Source organism: Malaclemys terrapin, chromosome 10 (assembly GCF_027887155.1).
Source record: "Malaclemys terrapin pileata isolate rMalTer1 chromosome 10, rMalTer1.hap1, whole genome shotgun sequence".
NCBI classification, from domain to species: Eukaryota; Metazoa; Chordata; order Testudines; family Emydidae; genus Malaclemys; species Malaclemys terrapin.
The window spans coordinates 17,652,376-17,667,265 of record NC_071514.1 but is presented as its reverse complement, the minus strand read 5'-3'; the positions used below and the strand labels follow the sequence as shown (position 1 = coordinate 17,667,265).

General features: G+C 41.8%; 1 protein-coding gene across 10 annotated transcripts in view; it reads left to right on the top strand.

The window, feature by feature from the left end:
* The window catches only part of ADAMTSL3 (ADAMTS like 3), a 261,150-nt gene that overhangs the window by 227,989 nt on the left and 18,271 nt on the right, over positions 1–14,890 (top strand). For all 10 annotated transcript variants that reach the window (XM_054042181.1, XM_054042182.1, XM_054042179.1 and 7 more), the window contains exon 24: positions 12,578–12,760. In XM_054042181.1, the coding sequence (XP_053898156.1) occupies positions 12,578–12,760 (183 nt within the window). The remainder of the gene's footprint in view (positions 1–12,577; positions 12,761–14,890) is intronic.

Below are 14,890 nucleotides of genomic sequence, written 5' to 3'. Positions count from 1 at the left end.
TTCTCCCCCACAAAAAGTTTCCCCACCAGTTGCTGTCCCGGCCCGTCAGGATTAGCAGCTGGCGTGCCAGGACACTTTGTTTACTTAGGTTTACCTCCATGCCTGCGGACGCACAAGGTAAACAAACCATCTCGGCCCACCAGCAGCTTATCCTGATGGCCCGGGAGCCAAAGTTTGCTGACCCCTGAATTATAGGGTCGGCTTATGAATGGGTTATCAAAATTTTCCATTTTTACTTATCCATCTTGGGGGAGTAAACTAACGGGCTTATGATTGAGTATATACGGTAATTCTGTGTCTTGTCTTATTTTCTTTATCTCAGTTTGTGCAGGCAAGGTAGATATTTTACCTGTTAATCTCTTCATCACTGTATTTTAAACTAATCACCTTAAAAGTTAATTCCCCATAACAATAGAACCCTGCCAATTATTTTAATAAAATATGCATCAATATTTGGTGTCTTGTTTAATCAAGAACATGAAGGTGAATGTTCAGCTAGCACATTGCCAATAAGTTTGCACTAGTACTTGGAAACAATGAGCGTTACAACTAATTGAAAATAAATGGTTAGACAAGTCAGTGTGCCATTTCCATTTTTATTGTTTTTGGGAAACTCTATTTGCAGTTTTCCAGAAGAAAGATGTTGATATTAGACCAAAATAGCGATAGAAATATATGACTGTAAATAGTTCTACAAATAGCTTTAAATAATAGTGGTGCCAGACAGATGAATATTGGGCCATGTGGCCCCGCTGTTCGCTATTCGTACCAAGGCTGTTGCTTTGGGGAAGTAGTATTTTCCAACTATATTTTGGCAACTCTTTGTACAACTGACCTGGATCTCAGATTCAGCAGAGTTTAAGTCACACTGTTAGTATTAATTTTGTTAGGATGGGTGAGCATTTAGTAATCTAAATATCAATTAACATTCACACATGGGACTTCTAATTTCCATACACTTTGGAGTTGTGTATGTTGGTGGGGCAGGCATTAGTTATGCTAAAACTGACACCACTGTTGACTTAAAAATGATTTATCTTATTGCTTTATTTCCTGTAATTGCTGAGGAAGTAGAAGTTATTATTTTTGAATTAGAAATGTAGCTTGCACTTTTTAAAACTTCTATCAAACTAATAGCAGAAAAATGAGCTTAGAAAATGAGGTAAGGACACTTTTTCTGTCTTCCTTTCATTAATCAAAAATAGTGCACCACTGAATTGCTCCAAGAGTAGAGAGTTAAATAGCCTTATTAATCTGTTTTATTTAAAGAGAGGGGAACAAATCTGCCAGAGTTTGCTTTTTAGCAAAAATGATAACTTTTTTTAAGAATGCTAGTAACACATTGTTTACAGATTTCTTCGACCCTGGTGAAAATGCAGGACACTTTGGCTTGATCTCTGAAAAAGTGCACTGGAAAAGAATTAACTATGTCTCTGTACTCTATAAGGACAGCACATTTAAATCCGGATCCTCCAGACACTTATGCATATGCATAACTTTGCTCATGTGAGTTTAGTCCCCATGGGGATTACATCATGTGCTGAAAGTTGAGCATGTCCTAAGTGCTGTGTTGAATCGGGGCCTACCTGAGGAATAAGCAATTTTTGACTAAAATTGCAGTTTCCAAACTGCTTAGTCCATATGTGCAGGAAAAGGAAATAGTGTACTATGTTATGTTATTGGCCCCATCTTTCATGTCCTATTTGTGAATAGTTTAACTGAAGCTCATGTAGTAAATAAAACATATTCAATTCTTTTGATAAAATAATGGCTTTGCTTTTCATGTAGAATCTTCATAGTTTCATGATTACAAATGGACTGCCAGCCAGGAGACCTGGGTTCTATTCCTGATTCTGCCATTGACTTGCTGTGTAACTAACTTGTGTCTGAGTTACTTCACTTGCGAACTGGGGAGGTCGATATCTTCCCCTATTTGCTGAGTGATTTTGAGACATTAGGATGAAAAGTGATAAGCACGTGTTGTTACTTTTGTATTTACTTAGTTATTCATTCATCCCTCAGGAAATTCATTTGACGGAGTATTCAATGTATATGATATCAAATATAGGTCTGTAGGATTAATGGGTTTATGGTGTTCCTAGCCTCTGTATGGTGTCCCTAGCCTCTGTTTGCCAGAAGCTGGGAATGAGCGACAGGGGACAGATCACTTGATGATTACCTGTTCTGTTCATTCCCTCTGGGGCACCTGGCACTGGCCACTGTCGGAAGACAGCATACTGGGCTAGGTGGACTCTTGGTATGACCCAGTAGGGCCATTCTTATGTTCTTCTTATGTTCTTATGGGTTTACACATTCTTCATCCTCATCATCAGTACCTACAGATAATGTTGATTAGAAGGTAGGCTTCTTCTTTTAGTATTCAGGAGACCCTGATTAGACCTGGAGGTGTTTTTCCCCCACTGTCCTTTCTCATAAGTAGGCAAAAAGAAGGATACATTAGCTCAGCTGCAATGTCAGACTTCTTTTCTGTGAATTGACAGCCTGCCTGTTTTTGTACATTAAGTATTACCAGACAAGGCTCAGCAGGGTATGCTGAGGTGTGCTCAGCAAGGGCCCTATTCTGCAGATCTTATTCATGCAGCTGTCCCATTGATGTTGAGCGACTATGGTTGCCATTTAGATGCTTGCCATGCCACAAAAAAGGATGTATGTAGGGAGGACCACAAGGTGTCTGTATGTGCGTACCATGGCATAGTTTATGTAGTTGGCAGAATTTTTAAATTTTTAAATTTCTTGGCTTTGGTGTTTTTTAAGTTGAACCAAATTCTACTTTCAGTTACAGCTGTGTAACCCAGGGGTTTCTCTCTAGGAAATTCTTTACATACTGTACTTCTGCACTCTGTGTCCCACTGTGCACACACTTCTCTCTTGCCAGTACAGTCCATGTAGCAATTTTCTTACTGCAACATACAGAAAATATTAGTTAGGATCTGTACAAAAATGACACCTTAGTGGTTCATTCAACAGAACACTGTTCCACAGTGCAGAATTGCTGGGACTAGGAGCAGCCTGCCACGCAAACTGGCAGAGAGTATGCTGAGAGCTGCAGATGTGAGGATGGGGGGGAAGGATGAACTTTCTAGCATCCCCTAGTGGCCAGCTAATGGCTGTACAGTGTACTGTGTAATTGAATTACTCATGACCAACAAGCCTACAAAAATAATGCCTCTGAACAGCATGCTTTGGGATGCTAGGTTTATTAGACTGTGTTACATAGAGCAATTTAAGTATCCATTAACATCATCAAACAAAAAGGTTTAATATTATGTGATATGTGCCACATTTTTTTCCTGTCTCACTGTTTCATTTATTTGATTTTCTCTCTCTCCAAAAGACTTTCTCTCATGCGCTAATCATCAGTTTCGAATTACAAAAATAGAGAGATATCATGTAAAGCATATACTCTAATAAGTAACAGACCATCAGGGCAAGGGCTAAGAAAGTTTTTTCTACTGATTTGCTGAAGCTAATAGTATAGTTTTCTATTTTCCTTTCAATTTATAATAAAAATATTTCCCCACTAATTGTAATAAACTCACTTTTATATGTCCCACACCACGTATGTAAGGAGATATTTATAACATTCTGGAGAGATTCAGATTCCACTGTTATAGCCAACTACTTTTCAATCAACATATATGGTATAAATATCAATACCACTTGCTCCAAATTGCTCCTGGATAACATTTATTGTATTTGCAGAAAGGATCTTTTGTGATTATTTCACAAAATAAACTAAACCCGTCAGACTCTATTTATTCTAAAAGGCTGAAAGTTCTAAGCTGGAGTAAAATGGGGGGTGGAAATGGACAAATATGTATAAACTGTGCATTGTATGCCACCTTCTGGTGAGAAAATAGAAAGGAAAACTGCTGAGTATTAAGTGGTATAGACTACATACATTTTATTGCACCTCTGAACTTATTTCGTATTAAAAGCTTCTCAGAGTAGGGGACTGCATTGTAATCCATATTTTGTATAGCACTGAATATACTTTTCCTGCTCTACATATAGTAATATAGTGTTAAAATCCATTAATGATACAAAACATATTGAACCACCATGTTAACTTGTTAATTCTCATTTACACACATTAAACAGATATGTACCACCCGTATCAGATAAGCAATTTTACACAGTTGAAATTGTTGCAGATGAAGCCAACAATTTGATCTTCCATCTGTCCTTTTCATTTACCTACATTATGCTAAATGTGCCTTTGATGTTGTCATTCTATCCTTTATATTTTATTTTTCACTTCAGAAAAATCGGGGCGGGGGGTGAGAAGGATATAATAGTAAAATCCCTGGGCTTATGAATCATTCATGTTGTTTAGCTTCCCTTTTGTGTTTCTAAATGCAAATTAATAGTGGGTTTCCTTGGCCCCGAGCCTTCCCTATCCCTGGTAACGGACGCATCGGATGTGGGATGGGGTGCACATCTGGGCGACCTCAGGACCCAAGGCCTTTGGTCACGACAAGACCTTTCGTTACACATCAATGTCAGGGAATTACGAGCGGTGCGCCTCGCATGCATAGCCTTCAAATCCCAGCTGGCGAGCAGGTGCGTTTCTGTCCTCACGGACAACACGCCAACGATGTTCTATATCAACAAACAGGGTGGTGCTCGCTCCTCTCCCCTGTGCTGGAAAGCCATCGCATTATGTGACTTTTGCGTATAGAACATAATTCACCTGACAGCATCCTACCTACCGGGGACGCAGAATGGGCTTGCAGATGCCCTCAGTCACTTGTTCCAAGGTCACGAGTTGTCTCTCCACTGGGATATAGTACTCTCAATTTTCTGGCTCTGGGGTCATCCCCAGGTGGACCTGTTTGCCTTCAGAGAGAACAGGAAGTGTCGCCAATTCTGCTCCCTCATGGGATGCAGTCTGGGGTCTCTAACAGATGCCTTCCTCCTCTCTTGGGCGGACGGCCTATTTTACGCCTTTCCCCCGATTCCTATGGTTCACAGAGTAATCCTCAAGGCCTGCAGAGATCACGCTCAGGTCATCCTAATAGCGTCGGCGTGGCCACGCCAGCACTGGTACACGTCGCTCCTGCATATGTCTATACAGGTGCCCCTCAGGTTGCCCCTACTCTCGGACTTGATCACACAGGATCGGGGTCGCCTGCGTCACCCGAACCTGGAGTCGCTCCACCTCACAGCCTGGATGCTCCATGGCTAAACCCTGTGGAGATGCAATGTTCTCATCAGGTCAGGCAGGTCCTTCTTGGTAACAGGAAGCCCTTAACAAGGACCACATACTTGGCCAAGTGGAAGCGCTTCTCCCTCTGGGCCACACAACGGGGTCAGGCTCCCTTGCTCGCCCCGGTCCCTCTCATATTGGACTACTTGTTACATCTGAGACACCTGGGACTCTCCCTCTCTTCTGTTCGAGTACACCTTGCTGCAATCTCAGCGTTCCACCCTGGAGCGGGGAGTACCTCAGTGTTTGCGGACCCACTCGTTGGTTGCTTCCTCAAGGGCCTTGACAGGTTGTTCCCGCACATTCGTCAATCTGTCCCTGCTTGGGACCTCAATTTGGTCCTGTCCATCCTCACAGGGCCCCCCTTCGAGCCGCTGGCCTCGTGCTCACTGTTATATCTTTCATATAAGGTTCTTGGTGGCTATCGCATCAGCCCGTAGGGTGCCGGAACTAAGAGCACTGACATCTGAACCTCCATACACCGTCTTCCACAAAGACAAGGTCCAACTCAGGCCGCACCCAGCGTTCCTTCCTAAGGTGGTTTCCCCATTTCACATGGGCCAAGAGATTTTTCTCCCGGTGTTCTATCAGAAACCGCACTCCTTGGCTAAGGAGCGTAGGCTACATTCCCTGGACGTTCGCAGGACCCTCGCATTCTACATTGAAAGGACAAGACCCTTCAGGAAATCGACCCAAATTTTTGTTGCCGTGGCCGATAGGATGAAGGGGCTCCCTGTCTCGTCACAACGGATCTCCTCTTGGATCAAAATCTGCATCCGGGAATGCTACAGTCGGGCTAACATACCAGCCCCGCATATCATGGCCCACTCCACAAGAGCACAGGCCTCTTCTGCTGCGTTCCTGGCCCAGGTCCCGATGCAGGAAATTTGTAGAGAGGCCACGTGGTCCTCAATCCACACTTTTACGGCACACTATGCCATCATGCACCAGGCTAGAGATGATGCAGCCTTTGGCTGCGCAGTACTCCAGTCTGCAGTGACCTCCGACCCCACCACCTAGGTTCAGGTTTGAGAGTCACCTGCTTGGAATGGGCATGGACAATCACTCGAAGAAGAAAAAACGGTTACTCACCTTTTTGTAACTGTTGTTCTTCGAGATGTGTTGTTCATGTCCATTCCAATACCCACCCTCCTGCCCCTCTGTCGGAGTGTCGCCAAGAAGGAATTGAGGGGGTGGAGGGTCGGCTGGCCCCTATATACAGCGCCATGAAGGCGCCACTCCAGGGGGCGCCGAAGCCGACCCTACGGATGCTGTTATAGTAAAATCTTCTGGCTGGTGTGCACACATCTGCTTGGAATGGACATGAACAACACATCTCGAAGAACAACAGTTACAAAAAGGTGAGTAACCATTTTTTTTCCTCCATGGAACATTGAGTGTTTTAGAGCTGCTCTGGTGCTGGTGGAAAGTAACCTCTGTTTGATGTCAGATAAATAGATTAAACTTTAAAATTGGTTTTATAGCTCCTTAGGTCCATAGCAGACAGTTTTAACATCAGAGGGTTTAGATCCATTACAGGATTAAAATTCTGATTTTAAAGTTGTAAAGATTATTTTAAAACCAAATCAGGCCCCCGTTCAGGAAAGCATCTCTGTTCAGGGAGGGCAGTAATGCACATGCTGAACTTTTAGCATGTGCTTAATTGCTTTCCCTAATAGGGATGGATTTAATCATGTGTTTGTGGTTTCTTCAATTGAAGCCATAGGGTATGATGACAAAACTCCCATTGACATCAGTGGGAACTGGATTGTGCCCAGAGTTTCAGAACCTTATGATTGTTTGGGGAAGATTAGACACCTATGGGTTTGTTCCTCAGTTGCACTGATCCCAGGGAGGGTGACTGCAAGCTACTTTTCTGCCTCCCTTAATTCTGGGATTGGCTGGCAGTCAAACCAGCCCTCCGCATAAATTAAAGCAGTCACAGGGCCATGGATTCAAAATGATAGCAGAGTAGCCTGGGGTAGCATCAGTGGTGACTCAGGTTAGCAGCACAAATATGTACCCAACGGGTCCAGGCAAGTTTGTACTCAGGTAGCTAGCCTGAGCCGCCACCCATGCTACTCCCAGCTGCACGGCTATTTTTAGCATGCTAGCTTGAGCAGAACTAGCACATGTCTGTCTGCTCAAGCTGCAAAGCCTGCTTTGATCTGCAGTGCAGACAGACCCTTACACTAAGTACACTTTACACCATTCTGGGAATGTAAAGAGGCCCTAAAACGTGAGGAAATATAATTTATGCTTTTTTAAAGGCCGAGTTAATGGCCCTTTGTGGAAATGAGAATCAGATCCACGGGGTGAAATTCACTCCTGTGCGGAGGGCTAGGTACCACTGAAATCCTACTTAAGCAAATAGGGTTAAATAACAATTTTGGCTTCTGTTCAGTTTGTCACTGCTAAGAGGGAAACCCGCCATATAGTCCTATTACTAGTTTGGCAAAGAAACCTCCTTAATATTTATAATAACTTTTAAAGCTTATTTACATGAGCTTTTAAAGGGTAAAACACAAGCCTTAACTATTCTTTCTAGGAAAGGCAGCTCTTGATTTCTATGCCATGCTGTGTACCACATCCTGAGTATGTGAACAAGTCCTCTGGGCAGCTGATTCAGTGCTTCTTAAAGTCGTACTGTAAGATCCCTGTCACGGGAGGAATGGGAGAAAACAGTATGCCTTGCCCCAGCTGTTCACAAGACCTGATCGTTCATTCGTTATGCAGCACAAAAACAAAAATAAAAATAAAAGTAATATCTCAGCTCATGAGTATTAAATACGGGGTAGTTTTTAAAGCCAAATTAGATGGAAGCTACATAATGAAAGGCTAATCAACAAAAGTGTAAAAATGAGGTTTGTGAATTGGCTCTGGCACTGTGTGTAATCTTGAGAGAAAGAGTTGTATGTGAAGCACTGCTGAATGTAGGCTTCGTGCAAAAGGTAAATGCACTTCTAAAAATAGTTTTTCTAGAGTATTTTCCAAAAGTCAGAGTTTCTGCTGATAGGAATTTGAGAAATGACAGTATGTGCAAGAACTCAGTGTTTTGAAAGAGAGTCAGGGCAGAAATAGATCTGTCATTGGAAGCATGAACGTACAGATAAATGGAAGGGGTGCAAAACAGCTTGAAATGTGCATGCTTCCATCTCCAAGAGTAAAGAGTGGCCAGGGGACCCTATGAGAGAAAGTAAAGGAGTAGTTCAAAGGGTTACTTTATATTTTTCTTTTGCCTCTTTTGTTTCTTTAATCCATTTGTAGGATGCATATCTCCAGACCTTAAAGCACCATACAACAAAAAACAATTTCTGAACAGACTGCTTCATGTCTCTGGATACACACCTCATAAGGCACAGCCTGGAAAGCTTTATGACACCTTTATGCTTCCCAGATTCTGGGCTGCTCCAAGGAATGGAGTATGGGGCTGCTCTTTTTTACAGCAACCTGACATGGCTGCCGCTGGGCTGCTCTGAATGGTGGAACACAGCAGCATACACTGCCCTGCCCTGCCCTGCCCCATGACCTCTGTTCACTGCCAGAATAGTGTGACAGAGAGAGAGCAGGATTTGGAAACTAGAGTCTGGGCTCCAGCCTGAGCCCAGAAGTCTACATAGCAATGAAACAGTCCCGCAGCCTGAGCCCCACGAGCCCAAGTTGGCTGGCACAGGCCAGCCACATGTTTTTCTTTGCTGTGTAGCTATACCCTAATGCAGTGATTCTCAACCTATTTACCATTGTAGGCTACATATGCAGCTCTCTATGTGTTATGTGGGCCACATCCACACACTATATAGATTACCTGTATGGCCCTGAGGATGTCTCATGGGCCATAGCTGTGTGCTGATTGAGCCACAAGCAGCCCGTAGGTTGAGAACCGCTGCCCTAAGGGAATGTCTTTACTGCAGTTAGCTTGGCTGTAATCCAGGTGCTGCCACTCAGTGTTTAAAAGAAGAACTAGAAAGACAGCAAATCCAACCATCTTTAACCAAATAGCCCAGTAGCCTCAGCCCACTCACAAAAGGATCATTTTTCAGTTAATAAGAAGATTGGGGGGGGGGGGGAAATCAAATGTAAAAACTAGGGGAAGATCCCCAAAATGGTCACAAGGAGGCCAACTGAACTAAATGTAACATAAATCCACTCTGTATCAGACGTAAGCTTCATTATTATCAATTTCCAGATAAAAACACAACATGCACACAAGTATCTATCAGTAATTTAAGGAAAAATACATTATAGGATGTTGCAGTTATCTGCAAAACCATTATCATCATCTCAGGAAATACAGAGTTAGCATTAACCTTAAAAGAAATCCAAACATATTGAGGCATGGAAATGAACAGTACAGGAATTCAAACAACCTCAACTCTGCATTGTAGTGATACCATGTAATAACCGTACAATTATGATTAGTGCATAATAGTGTTCGTTGTCCCAGATTAGATTAAATTTTTTAAGACGTTAGATTTTTTTTTCTCCATATTTTTCCCCTCATGGTGACGCTACACAGCAGATTTAAGGATAATTGTGCATTTCTATTGGGCGTAAACTGCAAAACAGCCATGTGCAGTTCTGTTTACTCTTTAGCCCCATCCTCCTTGTCAGGGGCAGGGTTTGAAAAATCAATGCTTCAATCTTTATTCACTTGAGGAACTTGGCCCACCTCCCAGCATGGGCAGTCCTGCTTGCTATTCTTCGCCAAGCAGAAATTCACAGAGGCTGTTGAAGCAGAAAGAAATATTATTTACTAATCATTCCAATTGACTTACAAAGTGGGTGTGACAGGTGGCGGGGTTTGGGACCTTCAAGGAGAGGCAGGACTGTTCTTCAGACTCCTTGTTTATTCTGGAGCCCAGGCCAGGGGAGTTCACTAACTCCAATACAGGCCCCAAAAGGCTTAGATGTTGTGGCTTGGGCTCTGAAACCCACCCCCCCGCCCTAGGCTTCAAAGCCCACGCTGCAACAAATCCACAGCTATTTTTAGCACAGTAGCCCAAGTCCGTTAACCTGGCTCTGAGACTTGCTGCCGCAGGCTACCACTCTATGTAGATGTATCCAAAGAGGGTCAGAAAGAACGAGAAGCAGGGAGAGAGCTACCTCGTAGGGAGAAACCCTAGGAATACGACAACCTTGTAAGAAAGCTTAGACTGTGCTTTGTGGTTTATATTTTATTTAAATTAAGAATACAGATAAATCCTAGGAATTGGGTACATTTTGGACACTGGGTGTGCGTGTGCGTGCATGCTGTGTTGAGAACAATTTCCCATAGGGCTTAGTGAATCAAACAAATAACACTATCTCTGATGTAAACTGGCCCATTGCTCTCTGAGAAGGATTCATGTTAGCCAGAAAGTTTGGGTTAATTACAAAAGGGACACTTAAAACAAGAGTTCTTCCTAATCCCAGCAGGATTTCTCAAAATGGTATAAAGCTTCTACTGGAAAAGCTGAAAGATAACTTCTGATTTTGGACTCTTGTGTACGCTACAGACAAGCACTTGTTTGAGGTGGGAGGGATAGCTCAGTGGTTTGAGCATTGGCCTGTTAAACCCAGGGTTGTGAGTTCAATCCTTGAGGAGGCCACTTAGGGATCTGGGGCAAAAATCAGTACTTGGTCCTGCTAGTGAAGGCAGGGGGCTGGACTCAATGACTTTCAGGGTCCTTTCCAGTTCTATGAGATAGGTATATCTTTTTAAAATTTTTGTGCTATTTTGTTCAGTGGTACACAATCTTTTGAACCTAAAAATACTTTAACTAGTTGCTAAATTGTCTAGTTTAAATCTTTGATAATGTGGTAGGGTGTTTCTGTCTGGTGGCTTTCTAGACAAATTGGTGTGAGGAACATTTTCCTTCAGTGAAATAGCTGAATCCAAAAAATATATCTGGTTCTTATTATACTGAAGGGAAAATGAGAGGTGTGCATTGAAAATACTAAGCCAGTGATTGAATTGTTAAAGTTCTTCTTAAGGGCCATTCCACATCATGAAGACATAATCTGTAAAGCAATACCACACAATGATCTGTGAAGAAAGGGGACTGAATTAGCATTCAATATGGTTAATATTTCCAAATGTCCCACATAATCAGGTAGGTCCACCCATTATAATATCCTTAAATGGCCAATGATAAGTGTTTTTAGTCAAGAAAGCACTGTGCAGAAGACAATTTAGCTTTTTTATGCCTGCTTAATGTGCCTCATGCATAATGCCCCTCTCGGGTTGGCCACTGTGCACTGTCACTGACAGAGTGATTCAGTGTGATTTCAATGGACCTTTGGGACTTCAGAAGAATGCCCCTGATCCAGCAGCTGGCATGAAGGGCCAGCAATAAAGAGCTTTTAATGTGCTGGAATTAATGGCTTGCAAAATTTCCATTTAAAGGCAGATGTTTGGGGATAAGAGCAACTTTAGAAAGCATCCAGTATTGCTAATGCTGTTTGACAAACATCACTCCTTTAAAAGAAAAAAATATTCATAGTTTGACACGTGGGATGTCAAGTATTGGACAAAAGTGAATTCTTGGAAGTTAATGGTTGTAATAGGAAAGATGACAGGATTTTAATTAAAAAGCAACTAGAATACAGTTAGCCTTCTGCAGCACAACAAATAAGAGTGTTAATGATAGAGGCTCTGTGTCAGACTGTTCCCCTCTCTATCCCTTCACGTGCTGCTGATACAAGTAATCTCTGCAGCTTCTGTCATATGGAACAGCCTTCTTGTATTCTTGGCACACATTGACCCCATCTATTCTCAAATCTCATGTGCATATTTTCCCCCAGGTGTATACTATGCCCCCTAATTGCTCTCTTTCTCTGCTTTTGTTTTAAGAATTTTGTAACTTTATTTTTTATCCTGTGATGTGTTCTGGGATGTAGTTTGTATAAAGGATGCTATTGGAAATAAGGACCTGATCCTGAAAGCCTTTACATGAGTTGTCCTTATTCATGTGAGCAGTCTCATGTCATCCAGTGGGATAAATCACTTGAACATTGATATAGAGCTTAGGCCCTTAAATTGTAATATATTACTTTCTGAGGATTGACAGTCATTTGTAAAGCCATTCTATTAGCTTCCCACAGAGTGCTTAACCTTTTATCACTGCTCTGTGTTGAAGTACTACTAGAACTGAGTATTATAAATGAGAACTACCCATTTGAGGATATTTTGTTGTGAATGCAAAAAATGTGCTTATTTTGTTAAAACTGCTGTTGTTTTATTGCGCTGTCTGAAAAATGACATTAGAACTCAAGGCATTCGATATTACAGTGATGGGCAGCAGTGCAAAAGATAAAACCCAAGGTTTATATAAGGTGGTCAGCATTTTTATTATTTGTCTTTTTAAGGTGTTCCCCAACCGAAAGTAACTTGGCTTAAGAAGAAAGAATCCCTACGAAACAATTCTTTCTTGCTTTTGAATGGGTCCTTATTTCTGCAGAATGTTTCATTTGAAAATACCGGAACATATACTTGCACAGCAACCAGTGCTCTTGGAAAAGCAGTAGCCACATCTGTCCTTCACTTATTTGGTAAGTGTAAAATCATAGTTCATCATTCATAAGCAATGACAAACCATTTTGGTTATAAAGTGTTGTTCTTAGAATGGCTAGGGATGTGTTTGGAGAAATATTTAATCCTCTAATTGACATGGGTTTAGAATTTCCTGATGGAACCTGGCCCTTTGAAGTGTGTTTTTCATTCCATACTGTCTGTTTGTGCTAACTTTGAGCACAGAGAATTTGAGTTCTGATGCCTCTTTCTTGGGCTCCATCCACTTGCCACTGGGCAACTGTGCCATCTTCTTGGCAACAGCCAATAGCCTTTAAGCAAGAGACCTGGGTCTTCTAGAGCCTTGTTGACACTCTGTAGGAGATAAATCCAGATTAAAGAATGCATGGTGCTTTCACCTGGGGACAGAGGACAGGATTTACAAGGAAATCCAGAGCAACCCACTTCCCCTAGTGAGAGTTGTACTTCTAATCTCAGAGGGCAATAAAACATACACAAGAGAAGAATAAAAATTAAAGAACCTGGGCAGCCCACCCTGAATGTCTTTATTTACCCTAGTAAGGGGTAAGAAGCTGAAAATGAAAAACTAAAAATGGCTGGTTAATCAACTCTACTGTAAATAGATTAGTCTTGTAAAATCCCACAATGCAACCTTGACCCCCAAGTATCCCCAGGGAATGGATCTTCTATCTGTAAAGACTAACTCCCCAAACACTTTGTGCTAGCTAAGCATACTGAGTTCTATTACACACCCTCACTGTTAAGCACACAAACATTAGCTGGCTTATAGATGATGAGGCCTATTTTCGCAGGTAAGAAATTTGGGGAGATGTGAGTCTCTTTGTAAGAGTGAGGGTGTGGAGCCTACTATAAACAGTGGCAATAGGATACACTCATGGTTTCCAGCTTCCTGGCTGAAGCAGAGGAGCCAGATGCTTCTGAGGAGGGCAGTGTAATTAAAGATGTGTCACAGGACTCCTGATCAGAGCCTGAACTTTATTTCTGGTCCCAATCACCTGACACTGATTTAAGTGAATCTGAAGTAGGTAGTAGGGGCCAAATCCTGCAATTCTTAGTCTATGCTCAAGCAACACTCCCACTGATTTCAATGGGGAGGAAGTTTTGTCAGTCAGGACTTGAGGACTGGACTATTTTGAGTCTTTGAAGCTCCTACCTATTTTAGAGGAGCCATGAATGATCAGGAGCCCCGCAGAGCATTGTAGGTCAGGCAGTGGTCCTGCCCCTCTCTGGCAAGTTATGTGGCAGCATTACATATATATATTTATTTATATTTAGGTCTTTTATTGCTTTTTTACTACTTTCTCAGGCTTGCTCCCATTAATTGAACTCTTCTGCATTTTTTATTACGTAGAATAACAAAGAAACATCTGATGCATTTGTGTGCATGGTGGTATGTACAGTATGTGTGTATATATATAGTCTTTATACTCAGGGAATATAAGGACTAAAGGTTTGACTGGCCACTACTGAGGAGGGATGGAAATGAGTGCACCCTGTCTCCTCTTTATGTCAGTGCAGGGTTAGTCACAGTCGGCTGTACATACCACCATGCACACAAATGCATCAGATGCTTCTTTGTTATTCTACGTAATAAAAAATGCAGAAGAGTTTAATTAATGGAAGCAAAGCCTGAGAAAGTAGTAAAAAAGCAATAAAAGACCTAAACCACAGAAGGAGGCAGGATCATGTATAATATGTACATTCACTAAAAGTAAACTTTGACAAAGTGGTAAGAACTATGTGTATTGACAGATTGACCATGTTATTCTGGCATTAATGTGAAAAAAGAAGTTACTATAGTGACAGGCATATAATTTCATCCATATTATGCAACGTCTACCATGCAGAGCAGATTTTTAAGAGATTTCTTTTTATTATTTTAGCAATTTGTCATATTTCCATCAGACGGAAGCAAGGAGTTGAGCTGACTCCAATGAGAGGGTTTTTAAAAATTGCTTCATATAAATGTTTGATAATGAAATGATAAATGACGTTGTCATGAGAAACCATAAACAAGGCCAAAGATTTGATAAATTTTTTATGACAGTAGAAGGATAACAGGGTTGTTTTGTTAAAAGATGAAATTTTGAATGAGGGTCAATAACAAATGTTACTCTGAAAAACCTTTT